Source organism: Danio rerio, chromosome 24, assembly GCF_049306965.1.
Source record: "Danio rerio strain Tuebingen ecotype United States chromosome 24, GRCz12tu, whole genome shotgun sequence".
Lineage (NCBI taxonomy): Eukaryota > Metazoa > Chordata > Actinopteri > Cypriniformes > Danionidae > Danio > Danio rerio.
In genome coordinates this window covers 22542344-22559245 of record NC_133199.1, presented here as the reverse complement: position 1 = coordinate 22559245, position 16902 = coordinate 22542344, and the positions used below count along the sequence as shown (strand labels likewise).

The following is a 16902-nucleotide window of genomic DNA, read 5'->3' as shown; positions in this document are numbered from 1 at the left end:
ATTTTAAGACTTTAAGACCCCCTGGACACCCTGTATTCATTAACATTTATTCCCTAAATGCAATCCCATGCAATGTAAGCTTGAAGAGCTACACATGTACTACCCAGTTAGTTATGCCAACATAAACTTTCCATGTTATCAAGCACAAAAATAAATATGTTAATTATTTAAATATTTTATTTATTTACTAATTTTAGTGGTTTGAAGAAAAGACAAAAAAATAGTTTTAGCTTATTTTAACAAAGTAGTCATTTGAAAGAGCAAAAAAATAAATAAATCTAACTAAATAATCTCATATTTTGAGTGAAAATTAAGTTCAAAATTACAAGCAAAGAGCATATAAAACATAACAAAAATAACATTTTAATGCAAACCTGAGAAGTAACTGAAGCTTTCAAGGTTTTTTGTGCTCCATCTTGCCTTTGGAGAAACAGATTATATTCCTTGTTTCTCTCATCTTGCAGCTTTTCCTAAGTAGAATCAGCAAACTTTTACATTAATGAACCAAAACAAAAGACATATCTATGGTTTTAATAAACAAAAAGTCCTTTTTGATGCTTTGAATTTAGGATGTGTACACAAAAAAGATCTGTAGTCCTGCAGTACTGTGTTGCCAGTAGATACCTCCTCCATTCAGAGTAAGCAAATCATTTTTCTTTCTGAGGGCTTGCCAAATAGAAAGGGTGGGTCTTTGTGCTACAGACTGAACACAAAATGGCACAAAACGCAGAATTTGCTTATCCCAGCAAATACAGATGGACAATAAACATTTACCTTCGCTGATCTCCGTTCTTTTATAGGGAGAGACAGCATGTGGGACTGTTGTGAAACTGGATCAGCAATCATTAGATTTTTTTTCTATGAAAGACATCAAGGGAAAAAAATTACACACATATATATATATATATATATATATATATATATATATATATATATATATATATATATATGTATATATATATATATATATATATATATATATGTATGTATGTATGTATTATATATTAAATTAACAGATAATATTAATAATAATTATGTTATACTATGTAAATAAGATTAATAACACTGACACTAATATGCAATGGAAAAAAATAAAAGAAATAGGTAGAGTATAGGTCAAAGATGTAAAGGAGTTTATATGCATCCAATCAATCAAATTATATAGAATATTATTTAAAACAAGAATAATTTAATGACAATAAAAGATTAAATTTAAGGATTTGCTGTAGCTGCATAATACTAATTAATTCTCATTTTAAATCTTTATATATGCCACTATATCTCAAACCACTGAGTTTTATATATTTATCAGTAATAGGTTTTTAATCATTTAAAATTTACATTTTAGTAACTTATTTGTTATATGTTTTAATAAGAACAATTTAGAATAAGTATGTATTTTTATTTTTTAAGCATACAATTTTAAATAATATGATTTCTCTGTACATAAAACCCCCTTATTTCACTTACTCCCATTTACCTTACTTTTTAACTTTATTTTTTTCTTGTATATAACATTAAGAGAGCACACTGCACCTCAGACATAAATCGCCGATAATCTAAACGTAGCTCTTGCTTTAATTTCTGCTTTTTTCGTTCATATTCGTCTCCAAGAGGTAAACTGAGGCCAAAACCCTCTTCTGGAAATAAGAAAACAACATGAAACATCTCCAATGGCAATAGGAAAAATCAAATATACTTGTTGAAAAGCACATTATTGAAATATAGCCTGCCTTTGGTCTGTTTGGATCGTGAAAGTTGTGTTTTACTAGCAGGTTTAATGTTCTCCTTGTTACCAAAACTTGTCTACAGAAAAAAGGAACAAAAACATCAACTTAAAATATATATAAACAAAACGTTTACCACAAGTAACGTTACCATATTTTATTATTACAGTTATTAGTACATTTTGCTCACCTTCATTTCCATGTAAGGTATTTCTTCCGTGTTCGCCATAAAGTTGCTGATGTTGACATTCATATTCTTCCAAAAACGGAATAAGCAGTTAATAAAAAGCTCTGGACAAAAAAGAGGCAGTTAGTTTTCAGATGAGGCTCTTGTCGGTGATCTTTGGACACATAAATGAAAATAACGACTGTTTAGAAGAGGAGGAGTGGAGATGGAGATGGAAATGAGAGTGCAGAAGACTCTGCAGGTTGTCAGGCAACAATTCAACACAACACGCGCCTCCTCAACCTCCCACAATGGCTGTGTCTCAATAAAACACTTGTGATGATCAGCCCTTCAGAGACCGCGTTTCTGAGCGATCGCTTTGAATCAAGAACAACAAAACCGATCTTTTTACCATTTGCCTATGTTTGTTATTAATTTAGCTTGTCCATGGCTCGATCCGACTTTGATCATGTGGATGTTTTATGTGGTCGTCTTAAAAGTGAGCAAAAAGTAAGTGATACGAGATCGCTATCATCTATCATTCAAAAGTTGTTCTCACAGCTGACTGGTAAGTTTCAAAATAAAAGCCCCACTTTTATTGACTGCCCTTACAAAATTACCATGGTAACTATAGCTTCCGCAACACTCCCTTTTATAAGTATGATTTTATACATTTCTTAGTGAATGTGGACAATTCAATGTATGATGGTTTATTTTTTAACATTAATTTAGCATTAACTTTTTTTATGAGTTATATACATTCTAATAAAATGAAAACCAAAATAAACAATTTATTGCATTTTTCGTTTGATAAAAATATACAGAAACGAAAAAAAAACAAAAAACAAAGGATGGCTAGTTTGTATTAATGTGTTTTAATATTAAAAAAGTATGCTTACATTTAAGCTTAACAGCTATATAGCTACGCCGCCAATAGACAAGCCATTCAAAAACTATTATTTCACTGTGTACTAGGTTATTGTTTATATTTTTTCAATAAAAATTAAATGTAGCATGACGCAAAAGGAATTCCATTGCTTTTAATGGGTTGCCTGAGACGTCAGGGGGCTGTTCCAGAAAGCAGGTTATGTGACATACCCAGGTAAGTTTGAGAGTAAGTAGGTGGATAACCTCAGCTTTGGTTCCCAAAGCAGAGGAAACTTCTGGGTATGTTAAGTAGCCATAGCAACTTACTTTCTGAAGATAACCTGCTCCGGAGCAGGCTTTGTTCAGAGAGTAAGTTGCTATGTTCCAGAGTTTGTCTGTTTCAGAGAGTTTAGTTAGCATTGCGTGCTCTTTTGAAGAGACTATTTATGGACGTGGACACACAGATACAAGTTTTTTTTACTTGTGAGAGGGTTATAAGTGCTTACCATAAGAAACATTCAGTGCAGCTCTTTGTATTCGCGTCAGGGCATTTTAGGCAACTGTACAATGTGGCAGTATGACCACCTGTATAGTATGCCCGGCACTGTACTGTTTTTTACACTTTTGTACAGTTCCTTGGTCATAAATCACTGAGTATCATTACAGAGTTGATTCAGAGCACCCAGCTTTCTGGAATACCCCCCAGGTAAGATTAGTTAGTGTTGATAAATATGTTATAATTTACTTTATATTTAATGAGTGAAATTATATTCGATTGCCCAGTTTATGGTAATTATGCCTAATAAAACTGATCGATTCATTTATTTGTATTTTTTTTACTTTAAAAAATATTACATTTAAAGTACTAAGTTAAAAAATATTTTAGCTGATCTTTTTACTATTAAATTATTCATTGATGTTGGGTCATTGTATGTCGCAATCTATTTTTTACAGTCTATGGTCTCAATCCCAAGGTTCATTGCGATCTCAAGGTCCACTGCGGTTTTCCACTCGATGAACACAAAAATCTTTTAACAGAATATATGATTAATAACAGAATGATAGGTTGTTCCAAGCCTATCAATAGCCTATTAATAGCCATGAATACGCAAGGCATACTAATTTTGTATGCCTGGCATTTTGTATGCAAGGCATCTCACAATGTTTAATAATTTATCTTATATTTTTTATTAAAGCAAAAAGTGATTTAGCACTGACAAGCTAACTGCAGAGAAACAAGCAACCACATCGTGGCAACCGCAGAAAGCACTTTTTCCAAAGTTCAGCTCTTCTTTTTCCACTTGATTATTATGCATTTAATGTAAAAGAAATCAATGATGAACAGCCTACAAGAGTGGTGTGTATGTGTCTTTTATCACTGAAGCCGCTCTCTTCAAAAAACGAAGTTGCTTTGTCTGTGTGGCAATATTTCAGCTTTTAATCGAATGAAAAGTTAATTAAGATGAGCCAATATTAAAAAAATTGCAGTGAAGTAACTGTGACGTCGACCACACATCGAATTTGAGGCCTGATCTCTCTCTCTCTTGCTGTCACCCGCAGACAGACGCCACACAAGTCAGTTGCAAAACTGAGGCTGGTATACCAGCTGAAATGTAGAATAGTTGAAGCCTTTGCAAAATTTGTCAAAATACAGCACTGAAATTAAAAGGCATACATTTTTTTGAGTCAAAAAGTCTATTTGTAAATATCTGTAATCGCAATCAGAGCCAATGTTTTGGAGAAGTTGTACCGCCTAATAATTATATTCATTCTAATAAAATGAAAACCAAAATAAACAATTCATTGCATTTGTCGTTTGATTTATTACATTGTGACCTTCGGTAAAAAAAAAACAAAAAAAAAAACTAACATTTAAAGATGAATGAGTGTTTTAATGGGGCCAAATAATGATTTGTTGTTGTTGTTAATGATGTTGTATCATAAAATCATTATAATATTAAATAAAGTTCGTGTTTCATGAATCATTTTCCATGTTTTGTGAATGCCCTGCTCTAAATATATCCAAACTCAAAACTCTATTGATTAATTAATTAAATAATTCATTCATTCATTCATTCATTCATTCATTCATTCATTCATTCATTCGGCTTAGTCTCTATTTCAGAGATTGCCACAGTTCAATGAAACGCAAACTATTCCAGCATGTGGTTTATCCAGCAGATGACATTACAGCAGCAACACAGTATTGGGAAATAATGTAGTAAAATGATATATATTATAAATACATTACAAATAACATGAGTTACGTAATAATACTTTTCTAAGTAACGATCAAAGTATTTTAATACTTTAAAAAACTTAAGTAATAACATTTAAGTAACTTTTTCAAAAAATTTAACTTAAGTGACTTTTTAGATGAATTAATAGACATTTAAAATACTTATTATTATATATTTGCTAATTTAAATTAGTGTAATTAAGTTGAATCACACTCAGTGAGAGAATGAGAAACAGACAGAAACCAAAATGGCAAACCAAACACATTGCTTTCAACTTTTATTAGTCTGTATATATAACATATATAGCATCAGGAAATTCTCCAAAGGTAACATTATTCTAATCTTTTTTATAATTCGTTTATTTTTTTAAGGTAAATGTAGGTGTAGGTTATTCAGTGAGTCGATAAATGCAGAACTCCTCTATTTAAAAAAAAGCCTCCGCCAGGTCAGAAAAAGTAGCACAAAAGTAACTCAAAAGTAACGTACTGCATTACTTACCATAAAAAGTAACTAGGAAAGCAACTAGTTACTATTTTGGGAAGTAATTCAATATTGTAATGCATTACCTTCCTATGTATAATCAAAAAATTTAAATGTTTAAAAATTGACACTTATGGGTTTGTGACATAATTTTCTGTGGTTTATGTTATAACACATTTTTATATTCATAGCCTCCTTGACTTTACCTGTTAATTATATTTTGTTTATTACAAGCACAGAGACTATGGACTAAATGATGGAAGCAGTTTTGAGAATTTCCATTGTAATCTGAGATATGTACCAAAGTCCCTGCAAAAATACTATAATCATATATCACTGTGCATGCTGATTCTGCTGATGTTGATATTCATGCTCTCCGAAAATAAAAGAAGCAGTAAATAAAAAAACTCTGAACAGAAAAGATGCAGTTTTCATATGACAAGACTTTTATTGATGCTCTCTGGACACATAGAACATATGGTTTTGTGACACTTCATGTGGTTTATGTGATGAATAAAAATGTACAGCCTCCTTGATTTTGCAAGTACTTGCATATCTCAGATTACAATAGAAATTCTCAAAACTGTTTCTCAATTTCACCACAAAGGACTAAATGATGTTTCCCAGTGATGGATTGCAGCTGGAAGGGCATCCACTGCATAAAACATATGCTGGAAAAGTTGGTGGTTCATTCCGTTGTCGACCCCTGATAAATAAAGGGACTAAGACAAAAAGAAAATTAATGAAATTACTAATTAAACCACAGTTTTGAGAATTCCCATTCTAATCAGATATATGTACCAAAGTTACTGCAAAAATAATATACTATAATCGCATGCATCACTGTGCTGTAATGAATGCACCCTACTGTATGTGGTCACGTAGCCAGAACTGAAAACATGTTATGCTTGGTTCAGTCCAGCAGATGGCATAAACAAATGCCTGATTGTATATAAGCACTAATGAGCTTGCAAACAGCCACGTGAACATTCATTGATGTCAAGCATATGCACTGCAAATTAATCAGACAGTAAGGCCGCCTCGATTAGGCGATGAATATTTCTATCGTTTTTATTGTTGATGTGGTCATATTTGTCTTTAGCTATATAAACAGACAGCTATTTATTGTGTCTAATTACTTTACTTATATATACAGAAAAATGCTTAACTTATTACTATGGAGCTTGCAGAATAAATCAAATATCGCTGTTTTGACAGAGATTAGTACTTCAGCTCGTTGCGCTTATTTGCATTTGATATCAGAGTTTTGACATGCTTTGTTATTGGATCTTCGCACGTCTGTTTGGCGGACCCCTGAGCGCATGACGTCATTTCCGCTCTGCTCTCGGCAGTAAGGAGGCGGGGTGTTGAAATGACATTCGGCCCCACCAACCAAAGCATATTTCCCGAAGTCCCGTTGATTAGGAGCAATAAAGCGCTCTTGACATCCGTCCAGGAAGACGGAGGTACACATTAGCCAGGTCGCTGGCAGAACACCTTACGGCAAAATGGCGGCGGGTAATGTCAACCCGTTTAACGTGAGTGATTCGGAGGAGGAAGCGGAGCAGAGGCAGGATGGCGCGGACACTGAGCGCAGCCCGAGTGATGAAGCGCAAGGCCACAGCCTCGGTCCCTTCTCTCCGCCGGCGTACTCCGATCCAGCCGCCCTGCTGTCCAGCAACCGCACCAGCCCGAGTGTGGACGGGATCCCCGCCTCGGCGGCGGCTGTGTCCGGGATCGGCGCGGAGACGCGGGTGTCGCTAGATGCGATCGCCGCGCAGCTGCTCCGGGATCAGTACATCCTCACGGCCCTGGAGCTGCACACCGAGCTCCTTGAAGCCGGACGCGAGCTGCCGCGCCTGCGGGATTATTTCTCCAATCCAGGCAACTTCGAGAGACAGAGCGGAACCCCACCCGCGTGCAAAGAGCAAGGTGTCGGTCCTGGAGGTCCGCTGAGTAAGTCCATAATAAAATGTTTATTATGAATCTCCAATTGCAATGTTCAAGTGAAGTGTAGACTTTTTGTATGAGGTAATGGATATGCTTCATAACCAACTATTCTGCTCCATCTAAACATCTTAAACCGGTTGGTTTCCCAGTCTGTCTGCCAGTTGGCTGCGGGGTTTGGACACCTGTCTGCTAGTCAGCGAGATTAACCACCTGACTACACCAAATGTCTTTAAACCGGGTTCAGGAAGCCTCAGGGGAATATATATTAGGCTGTTGAACTGAAGTAAATGCATATATGTATGTGTGTGTTATGTATGTCCTCATAAGTTTGTGTGTGTAAAGTAAACAAAGTCATGACACCAATTTTAAAATAACAGATTTAATAAAAATGTTATGGCTAGACCAGACTGGAAGACCATTTTAGGCTGGTTTAAATATTTTTTAGAAGCAAAATGAATCACAGGATCAAATTAATGGTCTAAAATGCTATCTAGGTAGGCAGCTTACTATAGGTTTTGGAACGTAGCCACACGTTTTCTTTTGCTCTTTAAACAGCTATAAAACGTCAGCTGTTTAAACTAGAGACCTAGACTACCTATTAATTTTATGTTGCGTTTTATTATACTTCAGCCTCGCACATTGAAGAAGCTGCACACTGTCTTGATGGGAAGTGTTTGTTAAGGGCTGGATTGTGATTGTGTCTTTGTTATGTGAATTGATGTAAAGTCTTCCCACTGACCCCAGCTGCGCAGGTGCAGGATGTAAAGAGGAGAAAAAAAGATGCACATTTGAGGGGTATGTAAAACCTGACTGTGTGCAGTGACAGATGGGATTGATGCCCTTTGGCATAATCAGGAATTCTTTCTGTGGTCTGCCTTTCTCACACCTTTGCTCCTGAATGAGGTTTCTAATCTGATAACATGACCTCGTCTGCCTCTTACTATTTGCCTTTCAAAGCATGATGTTTGGATTTGTTCTTCTTGATTGCATGCAGTTGGAGTTGGAGTTTGGAGTGACAATGGAAAAATTTTATGCAGTTTAGATCAATTACATTTTTTTCCATATTGATCCGAGAATACTTTGCAAGACAATTGATCATTTGTTAAAAGAAACCTTTTCTTCTTTGGAACTGGCATCAGAAATCAATGTGAAGGTGTGGAAATTGTCATCATTTACTTAATTGTCATGCCAAACCTGACTTTCATTATTTCTGTTTAACACAAAGAGGTTTTGAGGAATATCTGTGGCAGTTTTGTTACCACCGGCTTTCATTGCATCTCAAATGTTCTCAAAATGTCTTCAATGTTCTACAGAAGAAAGTATGTCTTATAGTTACGCAACAACATAACTGAGTAAATGATGACCATTTTTTTTGTTGGTGATCTCTTTTTGGCCCTCCTTGATGTTATTGATCAATCCTACCTTAGCAACTGTTGTCATGCAACATGATTAAGCATGCTTTTGTTCTTTCCTAAAGCAAGCCATAAAGTGATTGGATAGATTTAAATATAATATTGCACAAATTAAGTATAAAGTGGTACTGTGTCATGAAAACACCGGTAACCCAAAGATTTAAAATATTTAAATTCTCGTTGTCTTAAATCATTAAAAGTACAATGCGTGCAGTATAATGGAAAGAAAACATAGCATACAAATAATATTAAGTTAAAAATAATGACTGCTTAAATTTTATGGATTGTTCTTAAGGATATCTGGAATTATAGAAATTAGCTTGAGATTTTCTGGTGAACAGCCTCTTATTTTTGTGGCGGTATCTTAAAATATCTTAAATCTTAAGTTTATATGCATTGGTGGTGCATAGCTTATAATTAGAAGACAGTTATAATTAAAATATAGTTATAATTAGAATATGGTTAGACCTATTTAGTTGTTCAAGTGCAAAATCAGATGAAAAAGATGTTTAAACGTAATCCGTATGAGTCAGTCAGTTTCTTAAAATGCAAAACATTCATTCATTGATTTTCTTTTCTTCTTGGTCCCTTTTAATCTGGGGTCGCCACTGCAAAATGAACGCCAACTTATCCAGCATATGTTTTACACAGTGAATGCCCTTCCAGCCGCAACTCATCACTGGAAAACATCCATACACTCATTCACGAACATACGCTACAAAGAATTTGGCTTAACCAATTCACCTATACCACATGTCTTTGGACTTGTGGGGAAAAATGGAGCACCTGAAGGAAATCCACGCAAACATGGGGAGAACATGCAAACTCCACACAGAAACGCCAACTGTCCCATGTGGGACTCAAACCAGCAACCTTCTTGCTGTGAGGCAATCGTGTTGCCCTCTGAGCCACCGTAGGCCCAAAATGCAAAACAAAAGCAAGTAATTTAGCAGTAAAAACGAGTAATGCCTGCAAAGTACACTTAAAAAAAAAAGATTCATTAGATTTAGGGATGCAACGATTATAGATTTTGGTTGTATGATTATAGTCTGAGGAATAATCATGGTTTCACCGTTAAAATGATTATTATGCATTCATTAATTTCAAAACACTACTAGTTTAGTAAATCACATGGAAACTGTATATTTTAAAGTGTTATTTATTGCTGCTCAGTAACCAAATAATTAAACACAAAATAATATTAAAAACAAACAATTGTCCATTTCTCATTGGAGCTAAAAATAAGTGAAACAGTTTTGGGCTTTTAAACACAAGTAATAATTTTACACTGAAAATAAATGACAGAACAACAACAAATAAACAAATAAATAAATTAAAATAAGAATAAATTAAAACTATTTGTCTAATGTAAATCTATGGAACATGTTTGCTAAGTATTACCCTTTTAAAGAGAACAAATGTAGTAAGAGGCTGCTGAATCTCAAAGGAAATTTCAATCAACTATATTTGGTATTTTCCCTTTGTATTTTTTTTCTGTGGAGTAAAATGTGAATATTCTATACAAAGTATGATGCTCACCGGTCAGTTCTTATCACGTTACTCGTGGTGTTCTCCTGGCATTCTTTCATCTAGGTGTGCCTGGAAAGCGCTGGCGTGCCACTCGCGTGCATGTCGCTGCCAATAGGCATGCGCAAGCCATGCACCTCCATTGGAAATAACAAACTTGCATGCGCAAAAGACGGGATATGTGAATAGCCCTTAGTTAATAGCTTCGGCCATAGTTAAAATCAGCCTTTAATCCGGTGTGCATGCGTATTTTGTACAAACTCAGAACTTTAAACTAGCACACAGTCAGCTTAACTTTGTTTAGTTGCAGCAGTTCAGAAATATGGGCTGCATTTACTCTGCAGATCTTGATGGTCAATTCCGATTTTGTGAAATGTATCCGTTTTATTTATTTATTTATTTTTGCTGACCTGCTTACATCATCTTTTAAAAGTAACTCATATCCGTTCGTCTGCATTTACACAGCACACGGCAAAGGTGCAATGACCCGGTAAAAAATGGGCGGGCGCCGACAAACAGCTGATAATTAAAGAGTGCTCTTTTCTCTATTCCTGTATGTAATCGGTTCACAGCTTTTAACAAGCTGTTTTACTATAGTTTATGACAGAAAGGTTCTCATTTGGCACACTTCTTTTGCTATATAGGCTTTTTAAAACCTTTAGGCATCTTAATTTAATGTCCATGGCGTTATTTATGCACTTGATCTATGAACTACTTTTATATTAGTTCATATTGGTTACGTGGCAGACATTTCGCTCTCTCGCTAACATGCTTGGATACATGTGCTATATGAAAATATAAAAGCTGTCTAAAGGCTCCTACATACCGGGACACTTTTCGTGTACGTTTATCGTCAGCGTTTTACGAGACGTTTTTCTGTATTCAAACCCAAACGATTTTCACTGGCGTTAAGCAGAAGAGTATGCAAAATCACTCCTTGACGTTAGATGGCGCTACACAACTAAACTTCCGACACTCGCTTGTAACACAGAAGATAGGAAGAGAGCAAGTTCACACGCTTGTTGTTACATTTACTGGTGACTCGAACAAGCATAGATGGTTCAAGCAGCAGCTCCAGCTCTAACGATGAAGAAATGATTATTGTTCAGCAGAGCAATAAGCAGCTTCACGTTCATATCGCCTCTGGGCATCTTCTTCAGTGTGCGCTTGCATTGACAGTTTTGCGCTTGAGCGCAAAGTTCAGCAGCTCTGTGCACTTGAACTAAAGTGGCAATCTGATAGGAGGTTTTAACGCAGTGCGTCAAATAAAAATAAAGAGCATGAGGCGTTTTTTTTTTTTATTTAAATGACGCTTTTGCGCCTGGCGTTTTGCGTGTTGTGTGCACAATCACATTGACGCCCTTTATATAGTCACGAGGCGTTAAACATCGACGGAAAACATGAGCAAAAAACGTCTCGTGTGCACGGGCCTTAGATCCTCGTGTGTGAGATTTTAAGTTTGGGACTCTGCTGAAGTCTGTTCTGAAATGAAAGTGTCAGACTTTACATCATTCGCTATGATTTTTAATGACACGCGACTCGCATTGACGGGTAAAAATTCGATCTACCTGCTTACACTGCAGACACAATGGCAACAGATCCGATTCAAATCGCATAAATTTCCACATATGAACAAGACCTGAATCTGGTTTGAGTAAATCGGAACCCATGTGATTTGTTCCTGCTTACACGTACATGGGCCATATCCAATCTGTGCCTCATGGGAGAACAAAATCGGAATTGAGTCACTTGAACAGTGTAGTGCAAATGCGGCCCACGGTGTTGAGAAGCCTTCATGATTAACGGTGACAAATTAAAGCGCGTTTAATAGTAAAATCGTTTAGTTGTTGCATCCCTAATTCAAATTAGGGATGCAATTTTTATTAAGTGGTTTCAAAAAATGTATATGCGCTGAATTTAAACAAACAAATAGAATGTGGTAATGTTCAACTTAATTTGTTTAAATTCAGCACAAATAAATTGTTTGCTACCATTTAAAAAAATAGTAAATCCAATGAATCTTTATTTTTTTTACTTTAGGGCTGACTGACAAAATAAAGCAATAGCATATTTTCAATAAATGTATAATATAATTCAATGTTCGTACTTGATAGCAGAACGAAACATTGCTACTTTTTTCCACCATGTGGACTGTATATCTATGCACAGTATGTATTTTTTTCTCATTTGCTTTAGGGCACAACACTGTCTGGAGTTTACCTCAATAGACACTTCTGATGATGCAGGCTGTGTCACAAGGACAGTGTAAAGACAGTGAAATGCTTCAGGCGTTTGAGTTTGATAATAAAATGACCTGAGGCAAAATTTGAAAGCTTTACGTTTAGATCTTGACTGCTGACAGTTCACCAAAAATGCCCTAGTTGATTTATCAAAAACAAAAAAAAAACAAAAAAACAGCAAGGAACTTATATAATATATATATATATATATATATATATATATATATATATATATATATATATATATAGCTTATTTATTTTTAAACAATGTTTTTTTTAAATGAGCAAATTAACAACAGTTACTAAGGTGGGCCAAACCTCAGCAAAAGATCATCCCCCACTTTCTCCTTTGTGGGTACCTAAATTCTAAACCAGTGTGTACTGTGTGATTCTTGAATGATCATCACTTATTTCTGGATGTATTACTGATTGTATTGCTCAGCAATTATTCCTCTGTGGGGTGTTATGTGTGATTGCCTGGCATAAGTGCACATCAGCTGCCTTCTGCTGACTGTACATGTGGGTGGGCAGGTTGAAGCAGCTTTCATGCAGGCTTGTTCATGCTTCAAAACAATCATTAATCCATTCTAATCAGCTTCTCTTTGCGAAGAGTGTTAAGTATGAATATTTTTGACAACCATCTTTTTCCTCACCAAAGAGGTTTAGATCTGATATTTCTGTTATTATTATCTGTTACCACATGCCTGTCAGAGTGTGCCTCAATCTCCGCCTCTTTTACGTCAGATAAACAGCACAGTGACAGACAGGAAGCAGATCTTGCGTACCGTTTGTGAGAAATACTACAGTAAAAACTTTCCCAATGATTATTTGATGTACTGTCGTGGAGTTGCAACAATGAGTAACACGCAATGTCTTAACAAAGTTCATGCATGCACACACACAGACACGTACACAGTGGACACACACACACACAGCGTGCACATTTAACTTTGCACTGCAAATGTGACAGGATACATGTTTATATCCACTAATGGATGTCCGTCTTGTTAATGTACAAAGTAAACCTTATTTAACATCCACAAACCAGGTTTGAAGCATCTTCTTTTATAATTGTACTGACATGCAGCTCTGGTGATAAAGTTAAGACGTTAAGACTCCACCTACTCTGTCAAAAAACACAGCAAAATGACAGAAAGAGACAGAGAAGCAGAGATTCTGTCACAAATACTAAAGTTAAGACTAAAACAAGAAGTTTCCCAATGGTTATTTAATGCAGTTCATTCATTCATTTTCTTTTCGACTTAGTCCCTTTTTTAATCTGGGGAAGCTACAGCGGAATGAACTGCCAACTTATCCAGCATATGTTTTGCGCAGCGGATGCTGTTCCAGCCGCAACCCATCACTGGGAAACATCCATACACATGTATTCACACACAAACAAACACTATGGACAATTTTAGCATACCCAATTCACCTGAACTGCATGTTTTTGGGCTTGTGGGGGAAACTGGAGCAGCCGGAGGAAACCCACGTGAACACGGGGAGAACATGCAAACCCCACACAGGAATGCCTGCTGACCCAGCCGATGTTCGAACCAGCGACTTTCTTGCTGTAAATCGATTGTGCTACCCACTGCGCCACTGTGCTGCCTCTGTTTAATGCAGTTATTGAATTTAATTAATTGAATCTGATTCTTCCATTTAACATATAATTTATGACTTCAGTATGGAAACTATGCTCATTCTAAGGCCTTTATAATGGTCTCTAGGACTCAAAGACAGGATGTGACCTAACATGAGCATTGTGAAGTGGCTTAACTGACACAGCTCTCTAGGGAGAAGAGGATGCTATAGAAATTAAAGCACCAGTTCTGGGCCACCTGATGGGATCAGCCTATCCCTCATTTCTTGACAATGATATTTTTTTTTTCATTTGGATTACTTAGTCTGCATTGGAGACTGAACCACAAGCTTACTGCACTTAAATGGCTCTTAAATACATGCCTAATTGCCACTGACAACTGTGTATTGACCTGGCTAGAGGTTTCAGGAACCACAGGGTTTTATTAGCTTCATGGAGCAAACCTCTTCCCTAAAGAAGGATCTGGCAACCAGCTGAGAGGGAGCAGATGGCCCTCAACAGCACTTCTGTCACGCCAATGCAGGAAGACACGTTATCAACACCTCACGATATTTTAGCCTTCATAACAGCTGCTTCAGAGATGAAAAGGCTTCGGTGTGTTTAGGATGCGAGAGGATTTGAATGAATATTGTAAATGGGATGATGTTGGGTTAATTGGATCAGTTTTTGTGGCACAGCTGTCAGATATTCTTCAAAGTCTAGTGCCGCTACACAATTGACTGTTTCCCCACCTTCCCCCACACTATTCATTTGCCTCCATGTGACACGCACACCAAACAGATCTGAATACAACATTAAGCCTCATACAGCCTCATAATTGGACCACAAAATCAGACTTAGTTTGTTGGACCATATATTTTTGTAAATGCGTAAAAATACATTGCAGGGGTCAAAATTATTTGTTTTTCTTTCGTTCTAAAAATCAATAGAATATAAATTAATTCTGTCCAATAAGTCATAAATAAAAATTATTTTTATTTTATGATTAAGTTAAGATGTTAAAATCGCTGTAATTTTTTACAAACATGCACTGTTTTAAAAACGTTTTAAACTTGTAAAACTCTTTCTTGATCACATTTGATGATATTTTGATGATCACAGCGAGCTGAACAGATCTTTTAATCCCAGTTGCTTTGCACACATCCTGTCTTGTTGATATGATTATATGTGTTACTATGGAGACATGTTAATAGGGGGCTGTCAATCAATTCAGTCGCCGGGGGAAACCACACTCCTGCGTCACTTTGAGGTGCCCTCAAAATAGGAGGGATTTAGATCTTATTTCAATGTCAAGACATTTTTAAAAAGTTTGACTGTAAACAAACTATACCTACACACAATACTTTTCAGTAATACTTTTTCAGTAATATGCATTGCTAATAATTTAATTCATTGCTTAATTTATAAATAAATAATTCTCGGAACAAAATTAGAAAAAAAGGGTTACCGTGACTGATGTCCACCACACAATTTCAGTTTTACCAGAACATGACATCATTAAAAGGTGATGGCGCAAAAAAATAGGACCACATTTCTGAACCATCTTAAAGTATTTTTTTTCCCTAATATGTTATAGGTTGTATATCATGGACAATAAAAACACGTAGCTACAAACTTAAATCAGATGAACTATAAATCACTATTTAGTAAAAAAAAAAAAAAAAAAAAAAGACTAATCTTTATGAAGAGCCCTCAGATACCTCTTCTGTCTTGTGTTCTGGCTGACTTGAAATCGCTTTAATTCTGTCTCCTGCTATCCTGATCCATTCACACAGTTTCATCTTCTTGAGATCTCTTTTGATCAGGCTCATTATCAGATTTACTCGTGGTTTTAAAAAATGAAAATATGCTTGACTGCTTATTTGTCATTTTGAAAACACAAATATTATTTAGGTTGGCCACTATGCCTATATTTATTTTTGCTGCTTACTGCTCACAAAACAATCACCAACCAATGAGAGGGATTGTAAACATAAGAAATTTGTTTGTCTGGAAATATTGTTGATAACCAATAGTTAAACGTGACTTTTGAATTGACTTGCGCATGGTGACTACCGTCATGTGTATGTGCCGCACACACAATCCATACAGCCTGTACTTGCACTCATTCACACACAAACACTCTTAAGTACTCACCACTCACAATTTAATGTTGTATCCATTAAACTAAATACCAGAACACAAAACCTGAATATCTGACATTTTCTGAAACAGGATCTGGCAAGATCTGGCTCAGATTAAGCACTGATTTAATTAGGACAGCTTTTAAAGGAATTTTATCAAGTGTTTTGATGTATATTTTTGGATCCTTCCAAATATTATATTTATTTTTTTATTATTCTTATTATCTTATTCTTATATCTTCTTCTTCTTCTTCATTCTTCTTCTTATTATTATTAATATTATACTCCTCCTATCCTAAAAAAATTATACATCAATGCAAATGTATTTATTTAACTTGCATATAATGCATCAATCTCAATTTCCAAGGTCACAATACTACATAAAAAATTATCTTGTTCTTATTAGACCTGCATTGACTTGCTCCCCAATATGCATTAGAATAAAACTAAACGTATATTCACAAACTCAATTTTGTTTCCCCCCATTGGTGTTGATTTTTTTGAGCATATGTGAATACAGCAGTTGCACCAAACCAATGGACTGAAACCCAGCTGAATAGGCCACCA

At 35.6% G+C, this 16902-nt stretch overlaps 2 protein-coding genes across 37 annotated transcripts in view; one reads left to right on the top strand and one right to left on the bottom strand.

Annotated features, from left to right (window-relative positions):
- The window catches only part of cspp1a (centrosome and spindle pole associated protein 1a), a 45873-nt gene extending 43410 nt beyond the window's left edge, over positions 1–2463 (bottom strand). For 3 of the 6 annotated variants that reach the window (XR_012399271.1, XM_017353964.3, XM_073940633.1), the window contains exons 1-6: positions 2306–2463; positions 1918–2018; positions 1734–1806; positions 1537–1640; positions 775–858; positions 375–470 (exon numbers count right to left, since the gene is read on the bottom strand). Coding sequence is in view for 5 of the 6 variants with exons in the window: in XM_017353964.3 (XP_017209453.1) it covers positions 375–470; positions 775–858; positions 1537–1640; positions 1734–1806; positions 1918–1980 (420 nt within the window). In the remaining variant the exon portion in view is untranslated. Of the gene's footprint in view, positions 1–374; positions 471–774; positions 859–1536; positions 1641–1733; positions 1807–1917 lie in introns of all 6 variants that reach the window. The other 3 variants (XM_073940631.1, XM_073940634.1, XM_073940632.1) reach the window with 2 other exon arrangements.
- A 4394-nt stretch (positions 2464–6857) lies between these two features.
- relch (RAB11 binding and LisH domain, coiled-coil and HEAT repeat containing) overlaps positions 6858–16902 on the top strand; it is a 158506-nt gene continuing 148461 nt past the window's right edge. For 15 of the 31 annotated variants that reach the window (XM_073940149.1, XM_073940148.1, XM_073940147.1 and 12 more), the window contains exons 1-2: positions 6858–7436; positions 8175–8225. In XM_073940149.1, coding sequence (XP_073796250.1) covers positions 6989–7436; positions 8175–8225 — 499 coding nt within the window. In that variant the 5' untranslated portion in view covers positions 6858–6988. 31 annotated transcript variants of the gene reach the window in all.